A 25033-nucleotide genomic window follows, 5' to 3' on the forward strand; every position below is an offset into this window, starting at 1 on the left:
ATTTTCCTGCCCAATTGAATGTTTTGGGTTTTGTTTTGTTTTTTTTTTCAAACATCCTGGTGGGTTTATTTCATAGCCTCTTCACTCCTTATATAGCCTCTTCACCCCCCTTGCCTTCTCCTAACCACACTGGCGCTGTGGTGTAAACAAAATAAACAAACAAAAAAGAATTTTTCTCTCTCTGTTAAATCTTTACACCAGCTCTGGCAGGATACACTTTTCAAATCTGACATATTGTAATCACAAAACAGAAAAAAATAATTTTATTTTCTACCTTTTGTTGTCTGGTCATTATTCAAATCTTGATGGTCCCCGGCTCTTGCTTGCCAGGGTCTCCTTCTTACTTCTTACTAACCATCCATCTTCTATCTCTTTCCTCCCCTTCCGTTTCCCTTCCCTCCCTCGGAGGTCTGGCATCTTTCCTTTATTTCATCTCTATCCACAGATCCACCTTTTCTCAACTACCTTTTCATTCAGCATTTCTCCCTCCTTCCCCACCATCCCAGGGTCCAAAATATCGCCCTTTCTTTTCCCAACTACCTTCCTATCCAGTATCTCTATCTCCCTTCCACACCATCCCTTGTGTTGAACTTCTCTCCCTTTCTGTTTCTTACCTCCCTAAATCCCATTGTCCACCATCTCTCTCCCTCTCCTCTGTTTTTAGACCCATTATTTCTTCCCCCCCAAAGTCCGGCATATGCACGTCTCTTTGAACCCCATTCCCTCCCTCCCTCCATGTACTTCTACACCAGGACCCCCCACCCCTGAAGGCCTGCCTGTCCCCCCCGAAGGCCTGCCTGTTCCCCCTGAAGGCCTATACCACCCCCTGAAGGCCTACATCCCACCACTGAAGTCCTGCACCTCCTCCTGAAGCCCTGCATCCCATCCCTGAAGGCCTGCCTGTCCCTCCTGAAGGCCTGTACCATCCCCCTGAAGACCTGCACCCCCCGAAGGCCTGCAGCCCACCCCTGAAGGCCTGCGTGTTCCCCCTGGCCTCCCGCACACCATTTACCTACTAGCAGCAGCCTGCAGAGAATGCTCTGTGCTGCTCCTGATGCTCACTATGGGGTCCTTTTAATAAGGTGCGCTACCCGATTTAGCGTGCATTCCTGTTAATTTGAATTATCTCCCCAATATTCTCCGTATTCTTTCTTATCAGGAAGCCACTTGGGATAAGGATTTCAAGCAAATATTACTGACTTCTCACTCTTATTTACATTTTAGAAAACAATTAAAAACTCATTTGTTTTCCATATTTATGAGTAATTAACATTTAAATTGAAGGGAGATAGATTCAGAACAAATGCTAGGAAGTTCTTTTTCACTCAGAGGGTGGTGGACACCTGGAATTCGTTTCCAGAAGAGGTGGTAGAGCAGAGTACGATTTTGGGTTTCAAAATGGGATTGGACGAGTTCCTGAAGGAAAAGGGGATTGAAGGGTACAATTAGAGGGTTACTATACAGTACAAAATGCTTTGGAGATTAGATCACTTACAGGTCATTGACCTGGGGGGCTGCCGCGGGAGCGGACTGCTGGGCATGATGGACCTGTGGTCTGTCTCGGCAGAGGCGATGCTTATGTTCTTATCACTGGGGCTAGCAATCTCTGCAAGCTGCTATAGGTCTTCGGAGCTGTTTCCTCTACCGCGATCCTGCCTCTGATGTCAGAGGAGGGGCGGGACCGTGGCAGAGGAAACAGCTCCGAAGACCTATAGCAGCTTGCAGAGATCGCTAGCCCCAGTGATCTTCTCTGCAGGCTGCTGGTATGACTGACCCTCCCCCTCACCCTCTAAAGCAGATTTTGGCAGCGGTCAGTCAGCAAGAGGCAGCACTGCCACTCCTGCTTTAGGGGGTGAGGGGGGAGGGTCAGTTACCGAATCGGGAGGCTGATTTTTTTTTTTTAATTGATTTGAATCGATTCACCCGAATTGAATTGGTGAACCGATTCGAATCGTGAATTGGGCAGCATTAATTGGGATAAAGTCTGGAACACTATATTCACCATTTTAAACATTAAAGAACCCCTACACCTTAAAATTATTATTCTTGGTCAACAGGGCCTTGCACATTCTTTGTCTGAATCCAATATCCGTTTGCTTAATATATTACTGTTTTTGGCTATAAAAAAACATCCTGCATTGTTGGAAGGACTTATCTAAAGTAGAATTCATTGTATGGTGGAACACAGTATCCATAACTCTACTAGTTCTTTCTACCAAAGTTGGAGCTCCGTCCAGTCTTATTGTGCTTTGGATCATTGACCTCAGTGTTAATATACGAGTTATTAAACAAAGCTGTTCTTTGAAGCTTGTTGGGAACTCTTCATGCATACTGTCAGCCATAGTTAAATGTACTGGTCTTACTATATATGCTGAACATGAGACACTAGTTGTATGGCCTTATAGTCAACATCATTTGATGTATATCATTTGTGTTATAAGCAACTAGTTGATTTCATGTTATAGTTAAATACTGTATATCTATATTTTTATTGATTAATTGTATATTTCTACTGATTGTATATCTTGATTATTTATCTTAAAATTAATAAAATATTTTTTTTTTAAAGAAAAGAAGGTAGGCAGACCCGACTGTATTAATCCTGTTAAATTTCTTTAGTATCGTTAAACAATTAATGTGTCAATTGCATTAACACGTTAATTGTTCAGCCCTAATATGAAGTGAAGCTAGCGTTTATTCTGTATTGATTAGCTCCAGAAATGTGTGTTAGCCATCACCCAGAGTAAAAAGAATGCCAGAAAGTTTTGAAAGCAAGGCACTGAGGGAGTAAAGCTCATATTCTATAAATGGCACCTTAAGTGAAAAATGCTGTTTAAAAGACATTTTAAAATGATTTTCAAGACTCCTACCAGTGCCTATAAAAATGGTGCCAAAATCATGCTTACATAGGTACTTTACATAGGAACTTTACATAGTGCCTGAAGCCACTGTAGGCATAGCTTACGCCAGACGTGGCATTAGGCACTGTAAATTGCCTTTGTAGAAACGATTAACATCAAAGGTAAGTGCCGGAAATGTAGGACTTGAAAACCCTGGCCTGTGTTTCTGGTGCCTACCTTTGCTGGAGGCGTGATTCTCTAAATGGCATCATTGTGTGATTGGCACGCAATCGGCAGCCACCAGCAACAGCACCATTTAGAGAATCTGGGTTTAAATGCTTCTAGAGCTTTTGAGCAGAGATAGAGCATTTTATATGATGATATAATCTTTCTTTCCAGTTCAGGTTGGCTGTTTGATGGCCTGTGTGAAATAAGATAGTGGACTCAATCCAGTTGACAGTTGTCTCAGTCATTAAGAACCACAGTAAAACTGTCACTACATGGCAATTGGTATTAGCAACTTCAGTAAAGAGGTCAAGAATTCAGTGAGACTGTAGATTAAATTGTTGAATGTTGAACCTCCATAGATGGTCCCTTCATACATAGATTGTGATACAAGAGCGGGATTGTTTGCAGAGGGTTTTTCTTGCCTCTTTTTTTCTGTAGTTAAATGCAGGATTTCAGTTTCTAATTTCAGTCTAACATCTTTCTCCAAGGACAAGCAGGACAGAGAGATTATAATGTATAGGTGACATTGCTGATGGTCCCTGACGCAGATGCTGTCCAGTGTTCAGAAGATCCTTGAAGCTTTTGGCAGGCCTGACTGTGCATGCATGCATGCATGCATGCCTTCCCATCTACCCAACTAGAGCGTGATCTACAGTTGTCTTGTTTCCGTGGAGGAGCGAAGCAAGTGTCAAATTTAATAAAATTTGATTAATTGCCTATCTTAGATTCTAGGCAATACACAGTAATAAAAAAGGGGCTTTACAAATTTAAAATTCAAAACAAAAATGAATAACAAAGACAGTTGAACAAGGAAAAGAGAACAGAAAAGGGGAAGAACATGAGGGAAGGGAAGTGGGTTCTCTTGAAGCTGCCTGTTTCTCTGCCTTCTGTCATATGTTCTCCTTGTGAGATTTTTTTCTTGGCCTTCACAGCCTCTTTTTTGCATATGAATAACACAAAACCTTTTACTATTTATTTTATTCCTTTTTCTTACCATTTATTTCTTAGTAATTTTTTTGCACATTTAGGTTTCCTTAGGTCTGAGCTCCCAATTGGGATGTTTCCCTTTCTTTAAAAAAAAAAAAATAATAATAATAATTTGAGCAGTTTGATTTTTGCATAGACTGTTTTTCTGACCATTTTCAAGAAAATTCCCATTGGTTTCAAGAAGTGCTCAAGGTGCAGCAGAGTCATGACAGTGACTGATTCTTATAACTGGTGACTATCATGCCTGGGCCCTAATTGCCAGTCCTCACATTGTAAACTGTTCTAAAATGCAGAAAGAACCCAGAATAGTTGAGAGGCCCTGTGCAAAAGAGCTTTTGGTGCACCTAAGTCTGGTTCCTCTGGCTTCAGGAGCTATACCTGACACTGAGGATGCATCAACTTGAAGTCTTCCCCTACCTTGACACTGGGTGTTGATAGTGCTCACTTAAGGATGAGCATCATTAGACCTACTGTAAAACCAAGGGCATATGAGAATTCCACATTGTCCTTATCTATGTTGATGATATGCATCAAATAGAGACATAGAAGCCTCAATATTGATTCTCTTTGAAGCATGTTATCAGTAGCTCTGGGACACTGACATCACCAGTGGAAACAGTACTAATGCATCAGTCTCCCTGAAGTCAGGATCCCACCTCCAATTTGACTCATTTATCGTCATAGGCTGTCACCATTCTGGCACTGGCCCCATCTTTACTGATGTCTGCTCTCAAGGAACAGTTCCAGTCATGTAACAGGAAGAGCTGGAGACCATCCTGGTTCAGTGTGATGCTGAAGCATTGAGGGCATCAGTGTTGACTATGGTGATATTGACTAATCTGGTGCTCCTCTCCATCCCATTGGGGGAAGAAGTGATCCTGGAGCCCAGGAGAGGACTTGCACCTCAGCGCTCTTGCCCAGATATCCAATGGTTTGAGGCAGGCTCGAACATCTCATGAGGAGTATTTTACTGAGCCAGATACGGACTGCTGAGGTGAAACAAGAGGATTTCTCAAAAGAGGGATCCCTTGGTTTGTTCTCAGGCCCTTCTCCATTACAGCAAAAGAGAAAGTTTCTCCTAGAGGAATTCTCCATTCTCTGAGGACAAGCAGGCATAATATTCTCTTATGTGGGCGATGTCATCCACAGAACACGGGTACTGCCAAGTCCACTGCCATTTTAAATCTTTAGGCAGTGCACATACGAGTATGTTGGTGCCTTCCCATCCGATGTCAACTTGTGAGACCATCAGTTCTTAGTTTTCCATGGAGACAAGAAACTGTCTTCGGTTTCTCCTAAGTTTGTCAAACATAGATATTTTTGTGCCTTCCTAGTTAAATTTTATTGTACTTTTCTTCATCATTCTTCATTTTTCTCATTTTTTAGTCATTTCTTCTAATTTGGTTAAATTTTCTTCATTTTTTTGCTTTGACAACTTTGAGACCTTTTTTGCCCCAGGGAGCATCAAGAAATTTTAGTGTGTTTTTCACTCGAGCTCCCTGGGTCATCGAGCTTTTTGAGTTCACGTTGGCCAATTTTCCTTCCATGTCAAAGAGGGTGTTGACTGCTGAGCAGCTTCAAAAATATACTTGATGTAATTAGACTATTTCAGGCTCTGACCCTCATAATTGGTGTGTTTAATGTCTTGGTCCTGACCTTTGGGACATTCACTGTGATTGCTGTCTGCATATGCAAAAGAAGACACATGAAAGACTTTTTGGTTCAGCATCAAGATCAAGCATAGCGGGAAATTCGGGACCTGACACATAGCCTACATTGACACTGGCATCAGTATCAACACCGTGTGCACAATGCTGCATAGAGAGCATCGAGTATCAGGCTCTCTTCAAAGGCAAAACTTGATATTGTCTTCCTCTATGCCTCACCCATCGGGGAGGTGGCACGTAAGAAAGCTAAAATGCATAAACATTCTTCCCCTTCTAGGCATGGCACAGTATCATCCCAGGCATCTACCTCCTCAACACACCATAAATCTCTCTCCATTGTTACAGATCATGGGGTTCATTTATAAAGCACTTAAACACACAAATGTCTAAATGCTTTGAAAGCTCCTATGTCTCCTTCCACGCCCAGATACCATGTACTGCAGATTTCTTCCATGCTGATGTCTCTTCTGGTGTAGACGCTGACTCTCTAGGACAGGGGTGTCAAAGGCCCGCAGGATAATTAAATTTGGCCCGAGATTTGGCCTTCTGTTTCTTCCCTCCCAGCTTCCCGGTCTTACCTTTAAAGCAGCCTGCAGAGGATTGCCGGTCGATTGTAGCGATCCTAGCAGGCTGCTGTAGCCTCCGCAGCATGTTCCCTCTGCTGCGATCTCGCCCCTGACATAGAGTAGGGGTGGGACTGCGGCAGAGGGAATGTGTTGCAGAGGCCGACGGCAGCCTTTTAGGATCACTACAGCACTGATGATCCTCTATACCAGGGGTGCCCAACCTTTTGGCTTCCCTGGGCCGCATTGGCTGAAAAAAATGTTTCTGGGGCCGCACAAATGCATAAATGCTGCAGCAAGACAGAGGAGGGAGCCGGCAAGATGGTAAACACCCAGGGGGTAGCAGAGGAAAACACTGCATCACCCTCAACCGGGGCCACACAAAATCCTTCACAGGGCTGCATGTGGCCCTCGGGCCGCAGGTTGGACACCACTGCTCTACACTGTCCCTAATTAGCTGAAGGTGAAACCGGAAGGCCGGGGGGGAAGCAGGAAAGCTCTACAAAGAAGGGGGGGGGGGCTCTGGTGTAGAAGTATACAGAGGGAGGGAAAGGGGGGGTCCAAAGAGACATGCATATGCCGGACTGAGGGGGAGGGGGGAAAAGAAATAATGGGTCTGAAAATAGAGAGGGAGAGAGATGGTGGACAATGGGATTTAAGGAGGGAAGGAACAGAAAGGGAGAGAAGTTGGACTCAAGGGATAGTGTGAAAGGGGGGATAGAGATACTGGATAGGAGGATAGCTGGGAAGAGAAAGGGAGAGATGGTGGATCCTGGGATGGTAGGGAAGGAGGGAATGATGCTGGATGAAAGGGTAGTTGAGAAAAGGAGAGATGGATGGTTAGCATGGAGAAAGAAGAAAATAACAAATGGGCAGGGGACCCTGGCAAGTGAGTTATCAGAAGACAACTAGAGCCTGGGTCCATCATGATTTGAATGATGATCAGACAACAAAAGTAGAAAAAATAATTTTATTTTCTGTTTTGTGATTACAATGTGTCAGATTTGAAATGTGTATCCTGCCAGAGCTGGTGTTAGACAGCAAGCGTGAACTAGGACCTAAAAGAGAGAGGAAAAGTCTTTTTTTATTTATTTTGTTTACATCACAGAGCTGGCGTGGGGTTGGAGAGGTTGTAACCCTATATTTCTACTAAGACTAAGGGGTCCTTTTATTAAGGTGCACATTTAGCACGCGCTAAATCGGTTAGCCTACGTTTTAGATTTTGGCCCCTTATTTGATTGAGTTTGACACCCCTAGTCTAGGAGGAGATTTTGGCAATGCTCATAAGAGCTTTTGTTGCTACTGCAGATGCATTCCACACAGCCCAGCCCAGAGGCATCGATTTCATGCACCCCTGCTTGACATTGAGCATCAGAGTTGACATGGTCCCATTCCACGCATGTGTCATCATTGGTAGAGGAATTATCTGCTGGGTCAATATATTGACCCTCACCTCAATGCTTTTCCATGCACAGTCAATGCTTCTCTTGATGTATGCTCCCCAGATTCACCTAGAAGGGAGTATATTTTGAGGAGTCTGACTGAGATTTCACACCTCTGTGATGAGGATCTGCCAAATTTGTCAGCAGAAGAATCCTATGGCATACCTTCTGATCTTTCTCCACCTCAAAGGCGTAAGTCTCCATCAGAAAGCATATCTAAAATGTTAAGGTACCTTGATACAGTCATTTAATGGTGATTCATAATCAAGATGCTCAAAAAGCTCTGAATGAGGTTCTTCCTCTATCTCCATTTTACTGGGATAAACAGAGATAGAGGAAGAACCTCATTCAGAGCTTTTTGAGCATTTGACTATAAGTCATCATCAAATGACTGTATCAAGGTACCTTTACATAGGGTCATAAAAGATACCCTATTTAAAAACTAGGAGACCCCTCTATCAGTTCAAGTAGCTCCTAAAAATTGACAAAATGTACAGAATACAAAGGTGTCCAGGGTTTGAGAGAACACAACTTCAACATCGCTCTCTAGTTGTGGTATCTGCTCTAAAATGCTTATGCAATTCAAGGTCTTTTTTTTTAATTATTTTATTTATCAAGTTTCACATTTTACATTCAAATATCCACTTGTACAGAAAGTTGAAGAAAGCAGACAAATTAAAAAACGCGACTAGGAACACCTAGCGCACTATTACAATACAAAATTATATAAGAAACATAAAAATCATAGCTTAACTTCAGCTCAAGTCCTCTATCCAGGGTCCAAGATTGCAATAACGAGTATAAACCAAAATTATATGAAACATAAGAAAATTAAGATCCCTCTACTGAACAGAGATATCCCTTATTATTCAAACTGCATCCAAAACTTTCCCTTCATCCATTCGAGCTCCAGCCACGAAAGCTATCAGCTGGGGGGGTTCAAAGAAAACATATTTTTTCATACGGTAATGTATTATACATTTACATGGATGACAAAGAAAAAATGACCCTCCAAGAGATATAACCCCTGGCTTTAACATAAGAAATTCTCGTCTCCTTTTCTGTGTATCCCGTGCCAAATCTGGAAACATTAATACTTTATGACCAAGAAAGTCTTTCTGTTTATTCTTGAAGAAGAGCCGAAGCATCCAGTTTTTATCTGGTGCAAGGGCTACCGTAACAAGTAATGTAGCCGCCACAGCAGACTCTCGATCAGAAAGTTCAAGGTCTTATGGTTCTGCTCCTCCAGGAAGGGAAGCCAGAACACTAGGCTCTTTTGGTTAATGAATTTTCTAATCATCCATGCTTATTAATAGAATTATAAACTGATAATTCTATTCTTCCTTTTATTTAAAATCCTTGCTTAAACAATTTCAAAGTATGAGAAATTCTTCCCTCAAGACAAACTTAAAGAATTCTAACAGTTATCCAAGAACTTGTTCACTACAAGAACGCTTCCAGCTAGAGGCATATTTGTATTTGATGTGGCAAAACTTCAGGAGTGCCTTTCAGATGTTCCTTGCAAGGGTGATGACTGTTTGGAGACAAGATTGAAGAAGTGACTGATAAAATTTAAAAAACACAGAAAACACCAAGTCAACTTTGTCTAAATCTCAGTTATCGTATTCTTCTAGAAGATACTCTGCTCCGTCTAGATCAGCGGTCTCAAACTCAAACCATTTGTAGGGCCACATTTTGGATTTGTAGGTATTTAGAGGGCCTCAGAAAAAAGTAGTTAATGTCTTATTAAAGAAATGACAACATTGCATGAGGTAAAACTCATTATAGTTTATAAATCTTTCCTTAATTGCTTCTGATAATTTCAGCTATACACAGCTGAAAGCAGTGCAACATGCAGAAAGTGAAAAATTATCTAAACTTCACTATCAGAAGCAATTAAGGAAAGATTTATAAACTATAACGAGTTTTACCTCATGCAAAATTGTGATTTAAATTCCAATCTAAAATATCAAATGCAAGAGACAAGATTTTGGTGTAGTCCTCTAGGCTTTTTGTTGAGGGGAAAATCAATATCCAACTTGTGCCTGGAAAACGTCTGCCTTAAGTATCTGGTGGTTGCACCCTCAGCCATCTTCAGTTCTCACCTCCTCCAGCACCGGATACAACTGCCATCTTACATTAAGCAGTCACCGCCAGGAGAGGTGCTGAATTTCACGAGATTACGTACATACGCACAAGCTGTACTGCCTCCAATGGTTACCTTACGTTCTGGAACGCTGCCTACCTCACTGCTGTATGCAGTTGTCCTCTCCACTCCACCTCAAAATCACGCACAGATGGAGGAAAGCGCTTGCGTGAGGTTACAGCAGTGAGGTGGGCAACATTCCAGAACAATGGTAACATACTTAGGGCCTCAAAATAGTACCTGGCGGGCCGCGAGTTTAAGACCACTGGTCTAGATGTTTATACTGGTCTAGATGTTTATCAAAAAATTGTACTACAACACAAAACATCATTATAGCTAGCCACCATCATCCTCTAGACTTACTAGTCATCATTCCCGTGCAAAACAACAAAAGATACAAAAGTCTCAACCTCTTTCTCAGTCCAAATGACTCTCTTCTAGAGAGCATTGCTGATATTCTCATTCTACCTCTCATATTGTCCTATTTTCACCAATGTTGTTCTCTTATCACAACAGATCAGTGAGTTCTTTGACTTGTTACTCAGAGCTATGTCTGATCAAAAACCCTCAAAATCACCCACCAAGAGAGTCTCTCTATAGCTCCCTCCAGAAGACCCTCCTTCGCCAAGAACTCTCGGTCCTTCTCCAGCTAAACACAATAGAACCTGTTCCTTTGCAGGAGAGAGGCCGGGGGTTCTACTTGAAGTATTTTCTAATACCAAAAAAGACTGGAGGCCTTTGATCCATTCTAGACCTCTGGGGCCTAAACAAATACTTGCTGAAGGAGAAGTTTCACATAATCTCTCTGGGAATGCTTCTACCTCTCCAGGAAAAGGAAATTGGCTTTGCTCTCTAGATCTCAGAGGCCTACACTCACATATTCATCCTACCTGCTCACAGAAAGTATCTTCACTTTCACAATGGATCTCAACACTTTCAGTACAAAGTCTTGCCCTTTGGACTAGCTTCAGCCGTGACTTCACAAAGTGCCTAGTGGTTCTTCCCTGTTATCTGCAGCAGACAAATCCAGATGCATGGGTTAAATCCATTCACCAACAGGAGGAGATAGAGAACACCAGAGTTGTGATCCATCACCTTGGATAGCATGCACCTTGTTTCTCCAGTATTATCTATCTCCAGCAGGAGGATGGATGGCTTCACCCATGCTCCAGGATTGATCTGACTCTAGGCTCCCATTGTGGTTCTCTGCCATGGCTGAGTCTGGAGGGTTTAGGCTGATTGGGTGCCTAGGGGATATTCCTGGTAGAGCCATATCAATATCTCCTTTACCTCTCCCTTTTCTGCTGCCCACTCTGCACTTCATCCTCACCAGGACAAAAAAAAAAATGGAACTAAATCCCTGTGGTTTGGGCCCTCAGAACCACTATCAGGGAGTTCAGAGCTGCATGGCTCTTGCGCCGAGCTGGGGGCTGAGCTGCCTTTTTCTTCAGAATTTGTACTTTGCTCCATCAGGCTTTTTTATTAAGGCTGGCCCAGTCTTCCTAGGGACAGGGGAGCATTGTGGCTGAGGGGAGAGCCTGAGGTCTCTGGACTGCAGGGAATTCTTGCTGGTGCCCAGGAATCCTGGGCAGCTTTGCAGGCTTGGACTTCGGGCAGCACATCAAAGCACAGGAGGTTGCAGGACACAGAGGAGTCGATGGGGGCCTCTCTTTCCTCATCAAACTTGTCTTTGGTGAAAAGTTCAATTGCACCGGTGTCTGCTGCTCCTCTGGAAGAGTTGGAGGAAGGCGAGCTGCCTCCAGACCTTGCAGATGATCCTATAGTGGTATGGGTCTTTCACAAACAGGAGTTGCCCTCATTGTTAAGGCACTAGAAGCTCTCAATATTAGCTTGTTAAAAACTCCTGCAATGTCAGTGGTGAACCCCAAGATGGCAGGTACCGGGAGACCCTCCAAGGCTTTCCCGGTACATGAAGTGATGCAGGAATTGATTGTTGCACAGTGGTTTGTGTTCTTTTTAGTTGCGAATCGCTGTGTTACTTTATTTTCCTTTTTTTAAAAAAAAGATTTATTTTGATTTTTTTCTTCATTGCCTGACTGGCGGGCCAGGCCACAGCCTGCAGACTTCGACTTTGCAGCAGCTAATTTCTCTCCTATGTCCCGGCCAGTCACGGGCTTCAAGCAGTGTAGCCAGTGCCAGCGTGCGATTTCTCTCACGGACCCACACTGTTGGTACCTCAAATGCCTTGGGCCTGACCCTAATCCAAAGTCGTGCGAGCCCTGTGCTACTCTTCAACCTCTAGCCCTTAAACATCTTTGAGTTTTAGTGGAAAAACTCTTCAGCATGGACTCTTCGCTGACACCCTCGACCTCGAGTGCTGCCTCGGTCCCAGCGAAGGTCTTCCTGCTTCTACGACTCCGACCTCGAGCCTCATCAGACCGTCCTCGTTTGAATCATCTTTAGTCTCGAGTACACCTGCTTTATCTTCCCCTTCTGCAGCCTTGGGGATTTTGCTAGGCCGCCCCACCTCCGATGATGCAACTTAATTCTTCCTCGGAGGCGGAACGGCCTAGCAGAGGCCCCGAGGCTGCTGGAGGGAATTGACTCACTAAAGCTATGGCAGTAGTCTGGCAAATTACAATAAGGAGAGAGCAGTGCTGCTGTTAGTCCAGGCTAGTGTTACAGGGAGGGTTTGAAAAATCACTTCGTTTTTCGGTTGTTTTTTTCTTTTTTTACTTTCTTTGGCCGGAGTCGAACACAGAACTTCAGGCAGTGCTGAGTTAGGCCGGGGAATCCCCAAGCCGGTGAGAGCCTGTTAATAGGGAGAGAGGAGTGGTGCGGATGGACCAGGGAGATAAGAGGGAGGGATGCTGATAAGAGGCGAAGAGGAGAGGAGGGAGTGGTGCTGCTAGATCTGGGAGGTGAGTGGGTAAGGTACTGATTCTAGTCAGAGGGGAGAGAAAGGGAAGGGAGAGAAGCCCTGCTAGTCGGAGAGGAGAGGTGCTGCTGACCCTGGGGGTGGAAAGGAGAGGTGCTGCAGCTAGTCGGTGGGGGAAACAGAAGTAGAGAGGAGGGAGGGAGAGGTGCTGTTGGAGCTGAGTGGTGGAGGGAGGTGAGAGGGAGAGGTGCTGCTGGATTGGGAATAGAGAAGAGTGCTGCTGGACTTAAAGTGGAAGAGGGAAAGCTGCAGCAGGACTGAGGGAAGAGTAGTGGAGGAGGAGAGTGGTTGGGGGAAGGGGGAAGAGCAGTGGAGGAGGAGAGTGAGAGGGGATGGGGGAAGAGAAATGCTGCTGCTACACCCAATTGGAGAGAGAGAGGGAAGGAGGGAAAAGGAAGATCATGAAGGGAGAGGAGAGATGTCAAGACCATGGGAGGGAGAGAAAGGAAAGGCGATACTATACCATGGAGGGAGAGATGTCAGGGCATGGTGGGGGAAAAGGAGACAGATGCCAGACCATGGGAAAGGAAGGAGGGAGAGGAAGGAAAGGAGATGCCAGATAATGGAGGGGGAGAATAGAGAGATGCCAGGGCAAGGGGGAGGGAAGGGAAACTAAGGAGACAAATGCCAAACCAGAGGGAAAGGAATAAGAGGAGGTGCCAGAGCAGAGAGGGAGAGATAGGAGAGGAGAGCGATGCCAGGGCATGGGGGGAGGGAAGGGAAGGAGACAAAGATACCAGACCATGGGATGGAATGGGAAGGAAGGAAGGAAAGGAGAAGAGAGAGATGCCAGAGCATAGGGGAGGGAGTGGAGATAGAAAAATGGAGAGGGGATGAAGCTGAAATGAATCATGTACAAAGGAGAGAAAGGGCACAAGATATACCATATTTTTCACTCCATAAGACACACTTCCCCCCAAAAAAAAAGTGGGTGGAAAAAGGGGTGCATCCTATGGAGCGAATACCCAAATCCCCTCCGTTACCTTATTTAGATTGTCGCCGTTGCTCGCCCTTTGCACGCTGCCGCCGCTGCTGCTGGTTGCTCACTGCCGCGGAAAGTAGAGGAAGGGAAAGGCCATGTGGGTGCAGTGATTGCATGCCGCCAGCCCAGAAGCCTTACTCCGATGTTAGAATTGACATTGGGAATAAGGCTTCTGGGCTGGCGTGCAATCACTGCACCCTCCTGGCCCTTCCTAGCAAGTAGCAACATCTTCTGTTCCGGGTGCCGCGCTGAACCAGGAGTCCCTCCCCGCTGCTGCTGCTGCTTCGTCATCGGGCGTAAGGCTTCTGGGCCGGTGGCGTGCAATCGCTGCACCCGCCTGGCCCTTCCTAGCAACATCTGTTCCGGGTGCCGCGCTGCTGAGCCAGGAGTCCCCCTTCCCTGGCTGCTGCTGCTGCTTCGTTGACGTGTAATTAGATCGGGCGGGCGGGCAAGCAGGCTTGGGGGGGTGGCGAAGGAGGACAGAGGCTGGAAGGCAGTAAGGGGAACATAGGAGGAAGGGAGGGAGGGAGGAAGGGACAATTGTTGGGCCTGAGGAAGGAAGGAAGGAAAGAAAGAAAGAAATCACCAAACAAAGGTAGGAAAAATGATGTTATTTTCAATTTAGTGATTAAAATGTGTGTTTTGAGAATTTATATCTGCTGTCTATATTTTGCACTATATTTGTCTGTTTTTCTATAGTTGTTACTGAGGTGACATTGCATATTTTAAAAAGTCATCTGCCTTGATATCTGTGCCCTGTCCCTGCCCACCACTAGACCACCATAGTGGGGACAGGGTGCAGAGCCTGGCAAGGGGTGTGGGGTTGGGTGCAGAGCGTGGCAGGGAGAATTTGGTTCAGAATGCTTTTTTTCTTGTTTAACTCCTCTAAATTTAGGGTGCGTCTTATGGTTAGGTGCGTCTTATGGCACGAAAAATACGGTACAATTTATTGAAGCGACATAAAAAGAGGGAAGATGCCTTAAGAAAGAGAGAGAGGGCAGACACTGGATGGAAAGGGCAGAGAGAAGGTGGACAGTGGATGGAAGGGGCAGAAAGAGGGTGGACAGTAGATGGAAGGGGTAGAGAGAGCAGAGGCTGAGTGGAAGGGGCAAAGATAGAGGGCAGATGTTGCATGGAAGGGAGAGAGGACAAACACTATATAGAAAGAAAAGAGTGAAGAGAAGATAATTAAAGCAGAAACTACAAAAGGTAGCAAGACATTTTTTTTTTGTTGCTTTACATAGAATCAAGTACTATTGCAACTGTATTGATAAAACTTTATAAATAGGAAATGGAAATAAGGCAATTTCTTTTGGATTAAACCCCTTTCCTCAGGTCAAGACAGGATACCATAACAGCAGTATTCTGTACTGTCTTGAAGAAAGATTTGGCCTCTGAAAGCTAATTGAAAAATGGATTAGTCCAATAAAATGGTATTTTCTTATTTCTCGTTATTTGTTTTATTTCTATTTCTTAATTTTTAAAGTGGTGATTGTTATGTATCAGTTTTTTTCAAATTTACATCTACTGTCTTTATATTTTACACAGTATTAGGGGACATGTCACTGTTTCTGTGGTGTATTAGTTTAACTTTTGTCTACATATTTCTATTTTTAATTTGTGATTATTCCATATTGTGCGAGGGTGTTTCTGTGTTCTGTGTGTATGAAAAGGACATGGTTTTCTGCTAGCATTGACTGTACAAAATCAATTGACTGGACAGGATCTGGCTTGTTTAGTTTTACAATTTGTGTGTTGGTTTCTAGTGCTCAGTGTTTAAGATGCTGCCTTTTCCTAGGTGCACCCTTGTTGTGTGGCTCATGGATTATTACTAAAAATAATTTTTTTATATAGAGGAGGGGGTTGTTAAAAAATGATCAGCACTGGCTGTCATATATACTAGGTTCGCCACTGGATTTAATGACCCTATTCTAACCACCAAATTTCTCTGTCCCGCCCCACCTGGCTACTTTTTCATGCCACCCAGCTGGAAAAAAATTTCTGGGGAGAACACTGTAATTTCCCATAGGCTTTTGATGACATTGGTTAGGCCAGTGGTAGGCAAACTCATTAGTCAAAAGAGCCAAAATTAGCAGTACAATGATTAAGATTTTTTTGAGAGCCATACCCTGTGCCCGCTTGCACTACGATGGCTACGTCAACCCAACTGACCCCACTCGCCCGCATGTAGTCGAAATCGATTCATGGCAGAGCCTAGAGAATGACATGGCAAAAAATTTGTTTCCATCCCCGCCCCGTCCCTGTGAGCTCGGTCCCTGTCCCCGCAAACCATCTGATCCCATCCACACAAGCTTCGAATAGTTTTATACTGAACTTATTATATTATAGTATAATAAGAAACAATATTCTGTACAATTGTCAATTATAAATCAGCTTCTTCTCCCCACTCTTTCTTCCTCATTTCCCTTCAGCTTCCTCAGCCCACTCTCTCTTCACTTCCCTTCAGCGCACGCACATAAACTAAACTAAACTAAACCTTGGGTTTGTATACCGCATCATCTCTACATTCGCAAAGCTCGACACGGTTAACAAGGGTTAGGGTAAAAAGGAACTCCAGTGAAAGGAAAAGACAAAATGAAGAGAAAATTTAGGACAGAGTAACCAGAGAGAGGAAGAGTTACATTTTTGAAAATAACCAGGTTTTCAGATGTTTTCGGAAGATTGTTCCAGAGCGATTAGCTGGCCCAGAACTTCCTCTCCGACGTCAGAATTGACGTCGGGTGGCAAGAGTTGGTCGGCCCCACGCTCCTCTTTACGGGGAAGGGAAGCAGGGAGAGCTCAGAACTCGGTGCCGGCCTGTTCCCCGATGGGAGCAGTGACAGCCTATTCCCCAGCGGCAGTGGCAGCCTGTTCCCCAATGGCGGTGGCTTGGGGGAGGGCAGTGAGAAGGGAAGGGAAGCAGGTTGGGCACCCCTGCTCTAGATGAGCCGCGAGCCGCACTCAAGTGGCTAAAGAGCCGCAGTTTACCGACCACTGGGTTAGGCCAACAGAAAATGCTGACAGCTAGCAATGTAAGCCTGGGCTGACAACACGTTTTACACAACTCATAATTAGAGACTCATGCCTTTCTATTAAAAAGATTATCGCAGTAAGAACCTAATCTTCCCTTATCCATTCTTTTTTAAATTCCATCACTGTGTCTTCTACCTCTTCCAAGAGGCATTCCAGGCACCTCCTCCATGCTTTCTATGAAAATATATATCCTGATGTTGCTTCTGAGTCTCTCTTTCTGGCTTTACATTGTGTCCCCTAGTTCAACAATTTTCTTTTTATTTGGAAAAGGTTTTTCTTGTGAATTGATACCTTCCAAATATTTAAGAATCTGTATCATATTTCCTCTGCTCCTTCTCTCCTCTCAGGTGTATATATTTAGGTCTTTTAACTCTCATATCATATGTCTTTCAGTGCATACCCTGCACCTCTCTATATCTATGATTTTCTTTTGCCCTTTATATCCTTATTGTGATATGGCCTCCAAAATAACACAGTGAGGCCGTAGCATCTTGTACAGAAAAATTGTATTTATTCAATTTTTTATACAATTCTCCCCAGGGAGCTCAGAATGGTTTACATGGATTTATTCAAGTACTCAAGCTTTTTTCCTTGTCTGTCCCAGTGGGCTCACAATCTATCTAATGCACCTGGGGCAATGGGGGGATTAAGTGACTTGTTTAGGGACACAAGAAGCAGCATGGGTTTGAACCCACAACCTCAGGGTGCTGAGATGTAGCTTTAACCATGGTGCCACACTCTCCTTTTGGAAGATTTTTCACTTTATCACATCCTGTTTGGAGAGTGAATTCTTTTGTAGACAAGTTACTGACATACTGAGAATTTGTAGTTTCAAACTGTTCTCTTTCCTTGCCAAATTTTTTAAAAAATGTATTACAGCAAATGCTTACGCAATTCACCAAGTATGCTTAACAAAAATGTTTTTCCATTTTAAGACTTGTTGAGATAAAACTTTTAGACAGTGTAGAAGCTTTTAAGATTTTAGTGGAAAGCAGAAACACTTCAGCAAATAATGCTGTATGCTTTCTTAACAGCATTAGGTAGTAATTTTAAAAAAAATTAGTCTTTGCTTGAATTGATAAGTTTTTCTATGATTAATTAAGATGGGGCCAGTTACAGTAACTGTGTGGGGTTTTTTTGTTGTTGTCCTGTTCTGGGACCTGAGCTGGTTAAAATATTGTTGAATATAGTGTGGTACATTCTGGAATGCAAAAGAGTTCAGGAAGCTTCTGCCTGTCTTGAAACCAGCCATATGTAAACACTTTTACTAAAATATTCTTAATAAATTCACTGTACACAATATAAACAGTCATTAAATTGATATAAAGCATTAAGATCTATAGCTTTGTAACGCTAGACCAAGCTGCAGGAGCTGGGAGCTGTAAAAGGGCTGAAAGACAAACATAGAATAAGTAAAGTACCCTGTATGCATGCAATTCATATTGGGCCCAATATAATATGGTAGAGATGTTAATTTTTTCTTGTCAGTTCCTTGAGAGCTCTATTAGTAATTCATGTATTGTGTAACATGCCAAAACAACCTTTGTAGTGCCCCCGCATTTGGACAATAGTCTTTCTGAGTTGAATGGTTCCAAATGCAGTTTTGCTCCTCCCAGCTCTGGGGGAGATTTTTCTTCTATTACTAATGAGGAGTTACTGTATGAGTTGGGGAAAGGTGAAGGTGAGGGAAATGAGCTGCACTCTGATTGTACTCGTAGAAAAGTGTTTATGCTGCTGCAGGCAAATATTTTTTTCTTTGTTTGAGCTCTTTGGTAGTTTGACTATGATTGCTTGAACTCTGGGGTTCAAGGGCTAAAAGTTCTGTGTTGCTCTGTTGCCCAACTCCTTTTCAGTATCCACCTTAGTAACTCCCTGTGCTAAAAACTGGTAAAAAGGTAAAAAGGGAGGGGGTATATTTGTCTATTTTTGTATTTTGTTACTGAGGTGACATTGCATAGAGTCATCTGCCGTGACCTCTTTGAAAAAACCCGGAATATGAATGATAATTAACATTTTCTCTGCCTTTCAGTGTGCTTTGTGGGTTTTTGTTTTTTTTTCAAATTCTTTATTCATTTTCCATCTAACATCAAGAACACAATATTACCGTATTTTCACTCATATACCGCGCACCCGTGTAAAACGCGCACACGGGTATAGCGCGCAGGAAACTGTAATTTATGTAAATAAATTTTTATATACCGCGCACACCACCCCGATTCTCCCGTCGCTGCCCGACTCTCCTTTAGCCCAGCCCGACTCTCCTTTAGCCCGCCCCGACTCTCCTCTCCCCCTTGAAGTCCTGTCCCCTCTTGAAGTCCTGTCCCCACCCTGAAAGCCTGATGCCCTCCCCGACGTCCAATTCACCCCCCGCAGGACCGCTCGCTCCCCCACCCCGAAGGACCGCTCGCACTCGAACACGCACCCGCACCCCGAAGGACCACTCGCACTCCCACAGCCTCCCCACCCCCCCTATCATGTAGAAGCTGCCTACCGTCGTCCTGCTGCTTCCTCTGCCGGCGGTCCTGCCCCTTCTCTTAGCCCTGCATCTACGCTGCTTCCTCTTCCGGCGGTCCCGCCCTTTCTCTGACATCAGAGGTGTGGGGAGGCTGTGGGGGTGCGAGCGGTCCTTCGGGGTGGGGGTGGGGGTGCGGGTGCGATTGGACCTTCGGGGTGGGGGTGCGAGCGGTCCTGCGGGGTGAATAGGACGTCGGGGGGGGGGGGGAACTATGTTAAAAAAAAAGGGGATAACGCGCTCACGAATATAACACGCATGGTTATACTCGGTTTGTAAAAATCGTGTATAACGCGCGCGTTATATGCGTGAAAATACGGTATATCATTTAAACCTTATAAACATCTCTTGTATTTCTTTTAACATCTTCTTAAAAACACATTTATACCTTCCCCTCCCCCCTTCCCACAAATATTTTAATCAAAAATTTCATATAAATATTATCAATTGCTTGAACCTTAATATAACTTTATACCCTCTTTCCTCCCCCTATGTGTAAGTATACTTTCAATGAATAATGGTGTCTAATCATTGCAATAACTTGTCAATGGCCCCCCCAAATCTTTTTAAAATTATTATAACTCCCTTTTTGTATGGCAATTACTCTTTCCATTTCTGTAAATGTGGCATAACAAATTCCACCAGAAGGTATAATTTAGTCTACTGTAATTTTTCCAATTACTGGTAATATGTTGTATGGCGACTCCTTCAGTAATTCCACACAAGCTGAATATCAAAAAATGTATAAAACCACTACATAGATATTCATATACTAAACCTCATTACCAGAGACTTCAAAATAGCAGGTTTACAGAATATCCGGAGAAAAGACCTCAGTATTCCAAGAGGCAAACTCGGGGAACTTCTATGGCAGTTATGAAATTGTCATAGGAAACACATCCTTGGTCTGAAAAACTCCGTTCAACTAAATTATTCTCAATATTATTTCTTTAAATTTTTTTTTACAAAACTATTAGATAAAAGGCCTGCACTTATCTTCACTGCTGTTGCATTGTCTAACATAGCACTGAAGATAACCAGTGGCGACTCCTGTCATGATCAATAAAAGTTTATTATTGCTTGATGAAATTTGACTTTTTGTTCTCATTGACATCCCGAACATTATTGTATCATATGATAATGCTACATGGTTTTCTAATAAACAATTAATTTGAGACCAGATTGATTTCCAAAATGCCATGATACAGGGACAATAGAATATTAAATGATCTAAAGTCCCTGCTTCCAGATTACAATGCCAGCATCTATTAGACTTGGAGCTATCCAACTTTTGTAATCTAACTGGGGTCCAAAATGCTGTATGCAAAACAAAAAAAAAAGTTTGTCTCATAGATGCAGACACTGTAGATCTCATTCTCCAAGACCAAATTCGTGGCCATTGAGACGCTGTAATTTGATGCTTAATCTCAATGCTCCAGATGTCCCTAAGTCCGTTTTTAGGTTTTTTATTTATAAATCCATTTATCAACTTATACCACTGTGCGGCCTAGTGACCCAAGAAGTCCACCTGAAAGCACAAGAACTCCAGACTATACTGATTATTGAGATTTTTCCATTCAGGGAACCCCTTCTGAATAGCCTACTTCAGTTGCAACTATCTAAAGCTTTGTGATTTATTAAGACCATATTTATGTTGCAACTGTGAAAAGTCAAGCAGCTTACCATTTGAAATAACATCTCCCAAAATTCGTATACCTGCAATCATCCAGTGCTTCCAGATGACCTTAAATCCGCCAATTTGAATCTTGGAGTTTAACCATATTGTTTGATTAGTTGATTTATAGATTGGAATAGGTGTTAAATTATTAACATACCTGAGAGTTTTCCATGTATCCATAAATATTCTGCAATTCTTTATATAACCTAAGAATGTTCTTTATATACTAAGAACATGACATAGTATCAAAGGGAACATGAGTTGCCATTCAAACCACAACCAATCTGGAGTATTATCTATGAGCTCTGGGAGGACCCAATACATACCCTGTCTCAAAATATAAGCTTGATGATACCTATAGAAATTGGGAAAATTTACCCCACCCTACGCAATTGATTTTTGTAGAGATACTAAAGCAATTCTAGGAGTTTTGCCCAACCAAACAAATTTTGTAAGAGTACTGTTTAACTTTTTATAAAAGGACCCCTTAAAAAAACTGGTAACATTCCCATCTGATAGCATACCACAGGCAATATCATCATTTTAATAGTTTGAACTCTCCCCCACCAAGACAAATGTAATGGATTTATGAACTTGTGAACAAAAAGAAAATTCCCGCTCATCAAAATGAAGTATCCGCCATATATCTTTCAAATCACAAGATTGTATCAAATTATCTAACCCTAAAGACTTCATAATTTTACTTGGTTTTTTATCCATTAATGGATCTATAACAGCATTGAAATCTCCAGCCACCACTAAATTAGAAACAGCCAGTGGGAGTAATAATTGTTGTAATTTCTTGAAAAATTCATTTTGATTCGTATTTGTGGCATATACATTTACCAGATCCAGGGTATTATTTCCCATGCTCAATCTTACATGTACCCACCTTCCCAAGGGATCAGAATCAATCAATTGAAAATTAGCTGTATTCTTTTTATTTATTAATATGGCAACCCCAGCTTTTTTTCCAAGAGCAGGGGCAAAAAAACTCTGTTTTATCCATCCCCCTTCCAACTTTTGTGACTCCACCACTGATAAATGAGTCTCTTGTATGAAATATAGATCCGCATTCTGTTGTTTCAGAAAAGCAAGCATTTTTTTCTTCTTTATATGATGGTTAAGGCCATTAACATTTAATGAAAAAAGTTTAACTTCCATTATATAATTTGTTTTCTAAGTAGTCAGATATAATTAATTTAAAATAATTAGACACCATTACCAATATTTTAAAATTTTGTACATAAAATTCCCCTCTCCTAAAAAATTTCTTCTCTACCCTTCCCCCTACCCTCCCTCCTCAAATTTGTAATAATAGTGTTAACTTGGTGACACACATATTAGATCAGGCGATGATAAACTCCATATAGACCAGTGGTCTTAAACTCAAACCCTTTGCAGGGCCACATTTTGGGTTTTTAGGTACTTGGAGGGCATCAGAAAAAATAGTTAATGTCTTATTAAAGAAATGACAATTTTGCATGAGGTAAAACTCTTTATAGTTTATAAATCTTTCCTTTTGGCTGTCTTAATAATAATATTGTAATTTATAGCTAAAGAGACATATGATCAAGAAACTGTTTTATTTTACTTTTGTGATTAAGATAAACATACCGAGGGCCTCAAAATAGTACCTGGCGGGCCGCATGTGGCCCCCGGGCCGCGAGTTTGAGAACACTGATATAGACCTTCTTTAAATCCATATTAAGAACATAACAACATAAGAAGTTGCCTCCACTGAGGCAGACCAGAGGTCCATCTTGCCCAGCGATCCGCTCCCGCGGCGGCCCATCAGGCCCACTGCCTGAACAGTGGTCTCTGACTAATTTTATAAATTACCTCAATCCTATCCCTATAACCATACCTCTACTCCTATCTGTACCCCTCAATCCCTTTGTCCTCCAGGTACCTGTCCAGACCTTCTTTGAAGCCCTGTAGCGTGCTTCTGCTTATCACATCCTCCGGCAGCGCGTTCCATGTATCCACCACCCTCTGGGTGAAAAAGAACTTCCTGGCGTTTGTTCTAAACCTTTCCACTTTTGATTTCTCTGTGTGCCCCCTTATAATTGTGGTTCCCCATAGTTTAAAAAAATCTGTCCCTGTCCACTTTTTCCATGCCCTTCATGATCTTGAAGGTTTCTATCATGTCTCCCCTAAGTCGTCGCTTTTCCAGGGAGAAAAGCCCTAGCTTTTTCAGTCTGTCAGTATATGAGAGGTCCCCCATACCCTTTATAAGCTTAGTTGCTCTTCTCTGGACTCTCTCAAGTACCGCCATGTCCTTCTTGAGGTACGGCGACCAGTACTGGACACAGTACTCCAGGTGCGGGCGCACCATCGCACGATACAGTGGCAGGATGATTTCCCTCGTCCTGGTCATGATACCTTTCTTAATGATACCCAACATTTTGTTCGCTTTCCTTGAGGCTGTGGCGCACTGCGCCGACGCCTTCAATGTTGTGTCTACCATCACTCCCAGGTCTCTTTCAAGGTTGCTCACCCCTAGCGGTGTCCCCCCTCATCTTGTAGGTGAACATCGGGTTCTTTTTCCCAACATGCATGACCTTGCATTTCCCTATGTTGAAGCTCATTTGCCACTTTTTGGCCCACTCTTCCAGCGTTGTCAGATCTTTTTGGAGGTCTTCGCAGTCTTCCATGGTTTTGACCCTGCTGTATAGTTTAGTGTCATCCGCAAATTTAATAACCTCACATTTTGTTCCCGCCTCCAGGTCGTTAATAAATATATTGAACAGGAGCGGTCCCAGCACCGACCCCTGTGGAACTCCGCTCATGACCCATTGCCAATCCGAGTAATGGCCCTTTACTCCAACCCTCCGTTTCCTGTCCGCCAGCCAGTTTTTGATCCATCGGTGGACCACCCCTTGCACCCCGTGGTTCCATAGCTTCCTTAGAAACATAGAAACATAGAAAGATGACGGCAGAAAAGGGCTACAGCCCATCAAGTCTGCCCACTCTACTGACCCACCCCATTAAGTCTAGGTGCAGATGACTTAGTTCCTTAACTCGACCCTCGTAGTGATCCTACGTGGATGTCCCATTTATTCTTAAAGTCGAGCACGCTGGTGGCCTTGATCACCTGCACCGGAAGTTTGTTCCAGCGATCCACCACCCTTTCTGTGAAGAAGTACTTCCTGGTGTCACCATTAAAGCTCCCTCCTCTGAGTTTGAGTGCGTGCCCCCTTGTGACCGATGGTCCTTTGAGAAGGAAGATGTCGTCTTCCACCTCAACACGTCCTGTGACATATTTAAATGTCTCAATCATGTCCCCCCTTTCCCTGCGCTCCTCTAGAGTATAGAGCTGCAATTTGCCCAGTCTTTCTTCGTATGAGAGACCCTTGAGTCCAGAGACCATTCTAGTGGCCATCCGCTGGACCGACTCGGCTCGAAGCACATCTTTATGGTAATGTGGCCTCCAGAATTGCACACAGTACTCCAGATGAGGTCTCACCATGGTTCTGTAAAGTGGCATTATGACTTCAGGCTTGCGGCTGACGAAGCTTCTCTTGATACATCCCATCATTTGCCTTGCCTTGGATGAGGCCTTCTCTACTTGTTTGGCAGCCTTCATGTCTGCACTGATGATTACTCCTAAATCCCGTTCTTCTGAAGTCCTAGCTAGTGCTTCTCCATTCAAGGTGTATGTTCTGCATGGATTTCTGCTGCCGAGATGCATGACCTTACACTTCTTAGCGTTGAAGCACAGCTGCCATGTTGAGGACCAGTTTTCCAACATGATCAGATCCTGCGTCATACTACTCTTGAGACTGCTTTCACTTACTATATTACACAGTTAGGCGTCGTCGGCGAACAGTGCTACTTTACCCTGAAGCCCCCGGGTTAAATCCCTTATGAATATGTTGAAAAGAGATGGTCCCAGGACTGATCCTTGCGGCACTCCGCTAGTCACCTCCGATGTCTCAGAGAGGGTACCGTTGACCACCACCCTCTGAAGTCTTCCACTCAGCCAATCACTGACCCATGCAGTTAGTTTCTCACCTAACACCATCGATTTCATCTTGTTTAATAGTCTACGGT

General features: G+C 43.4%; 1 protein-coding gene across 5 annotated transcripts in view; it reads left to right on the forward strand.

Annotated features, from left to right (window-relative positions):
- Positions 1-25033, forward strand: part of MFHAS1 (malignant fibrous histiocytoma amplified sequence 1) — a 118008-nt gene that overhangs the window by 52874 nt on the left and 40101 nt on the right. The window contains exon 2 of one of the 5 annotated variants that reach the window (XM_033916095.1): positions 3557-4643. The exons of the other annotated variants lie outside the window; for them this stretch is intronic. Within the exon in view, the coding sequence (XP_033771986.1) occupies positions 3557-3588 (32 nt within the window). The 3' untranslated portion in view covers positions 3589-4643. Of the gene's footprint in view, positions 1-3556; positions 4644-25033 lie in introns of those variants that run through there. 5 annotated transcript variants of the gene reach the window in all.

Source organism: Geotrypetes seraphini, chromosome 1 (genome assembly GCF_902459505.1).
Source record: "Geotrypetes seraphini chromosome 1, aGeoSer1.1, whole genome shotgun sequence".
Classification (NCBI taxonomy): Eukaryota; Metazoa; Chordata; class Amphibia; order Gymnophiona; family Dermophiidae; genus Geotrypetes; species Geotrypetes seraphini.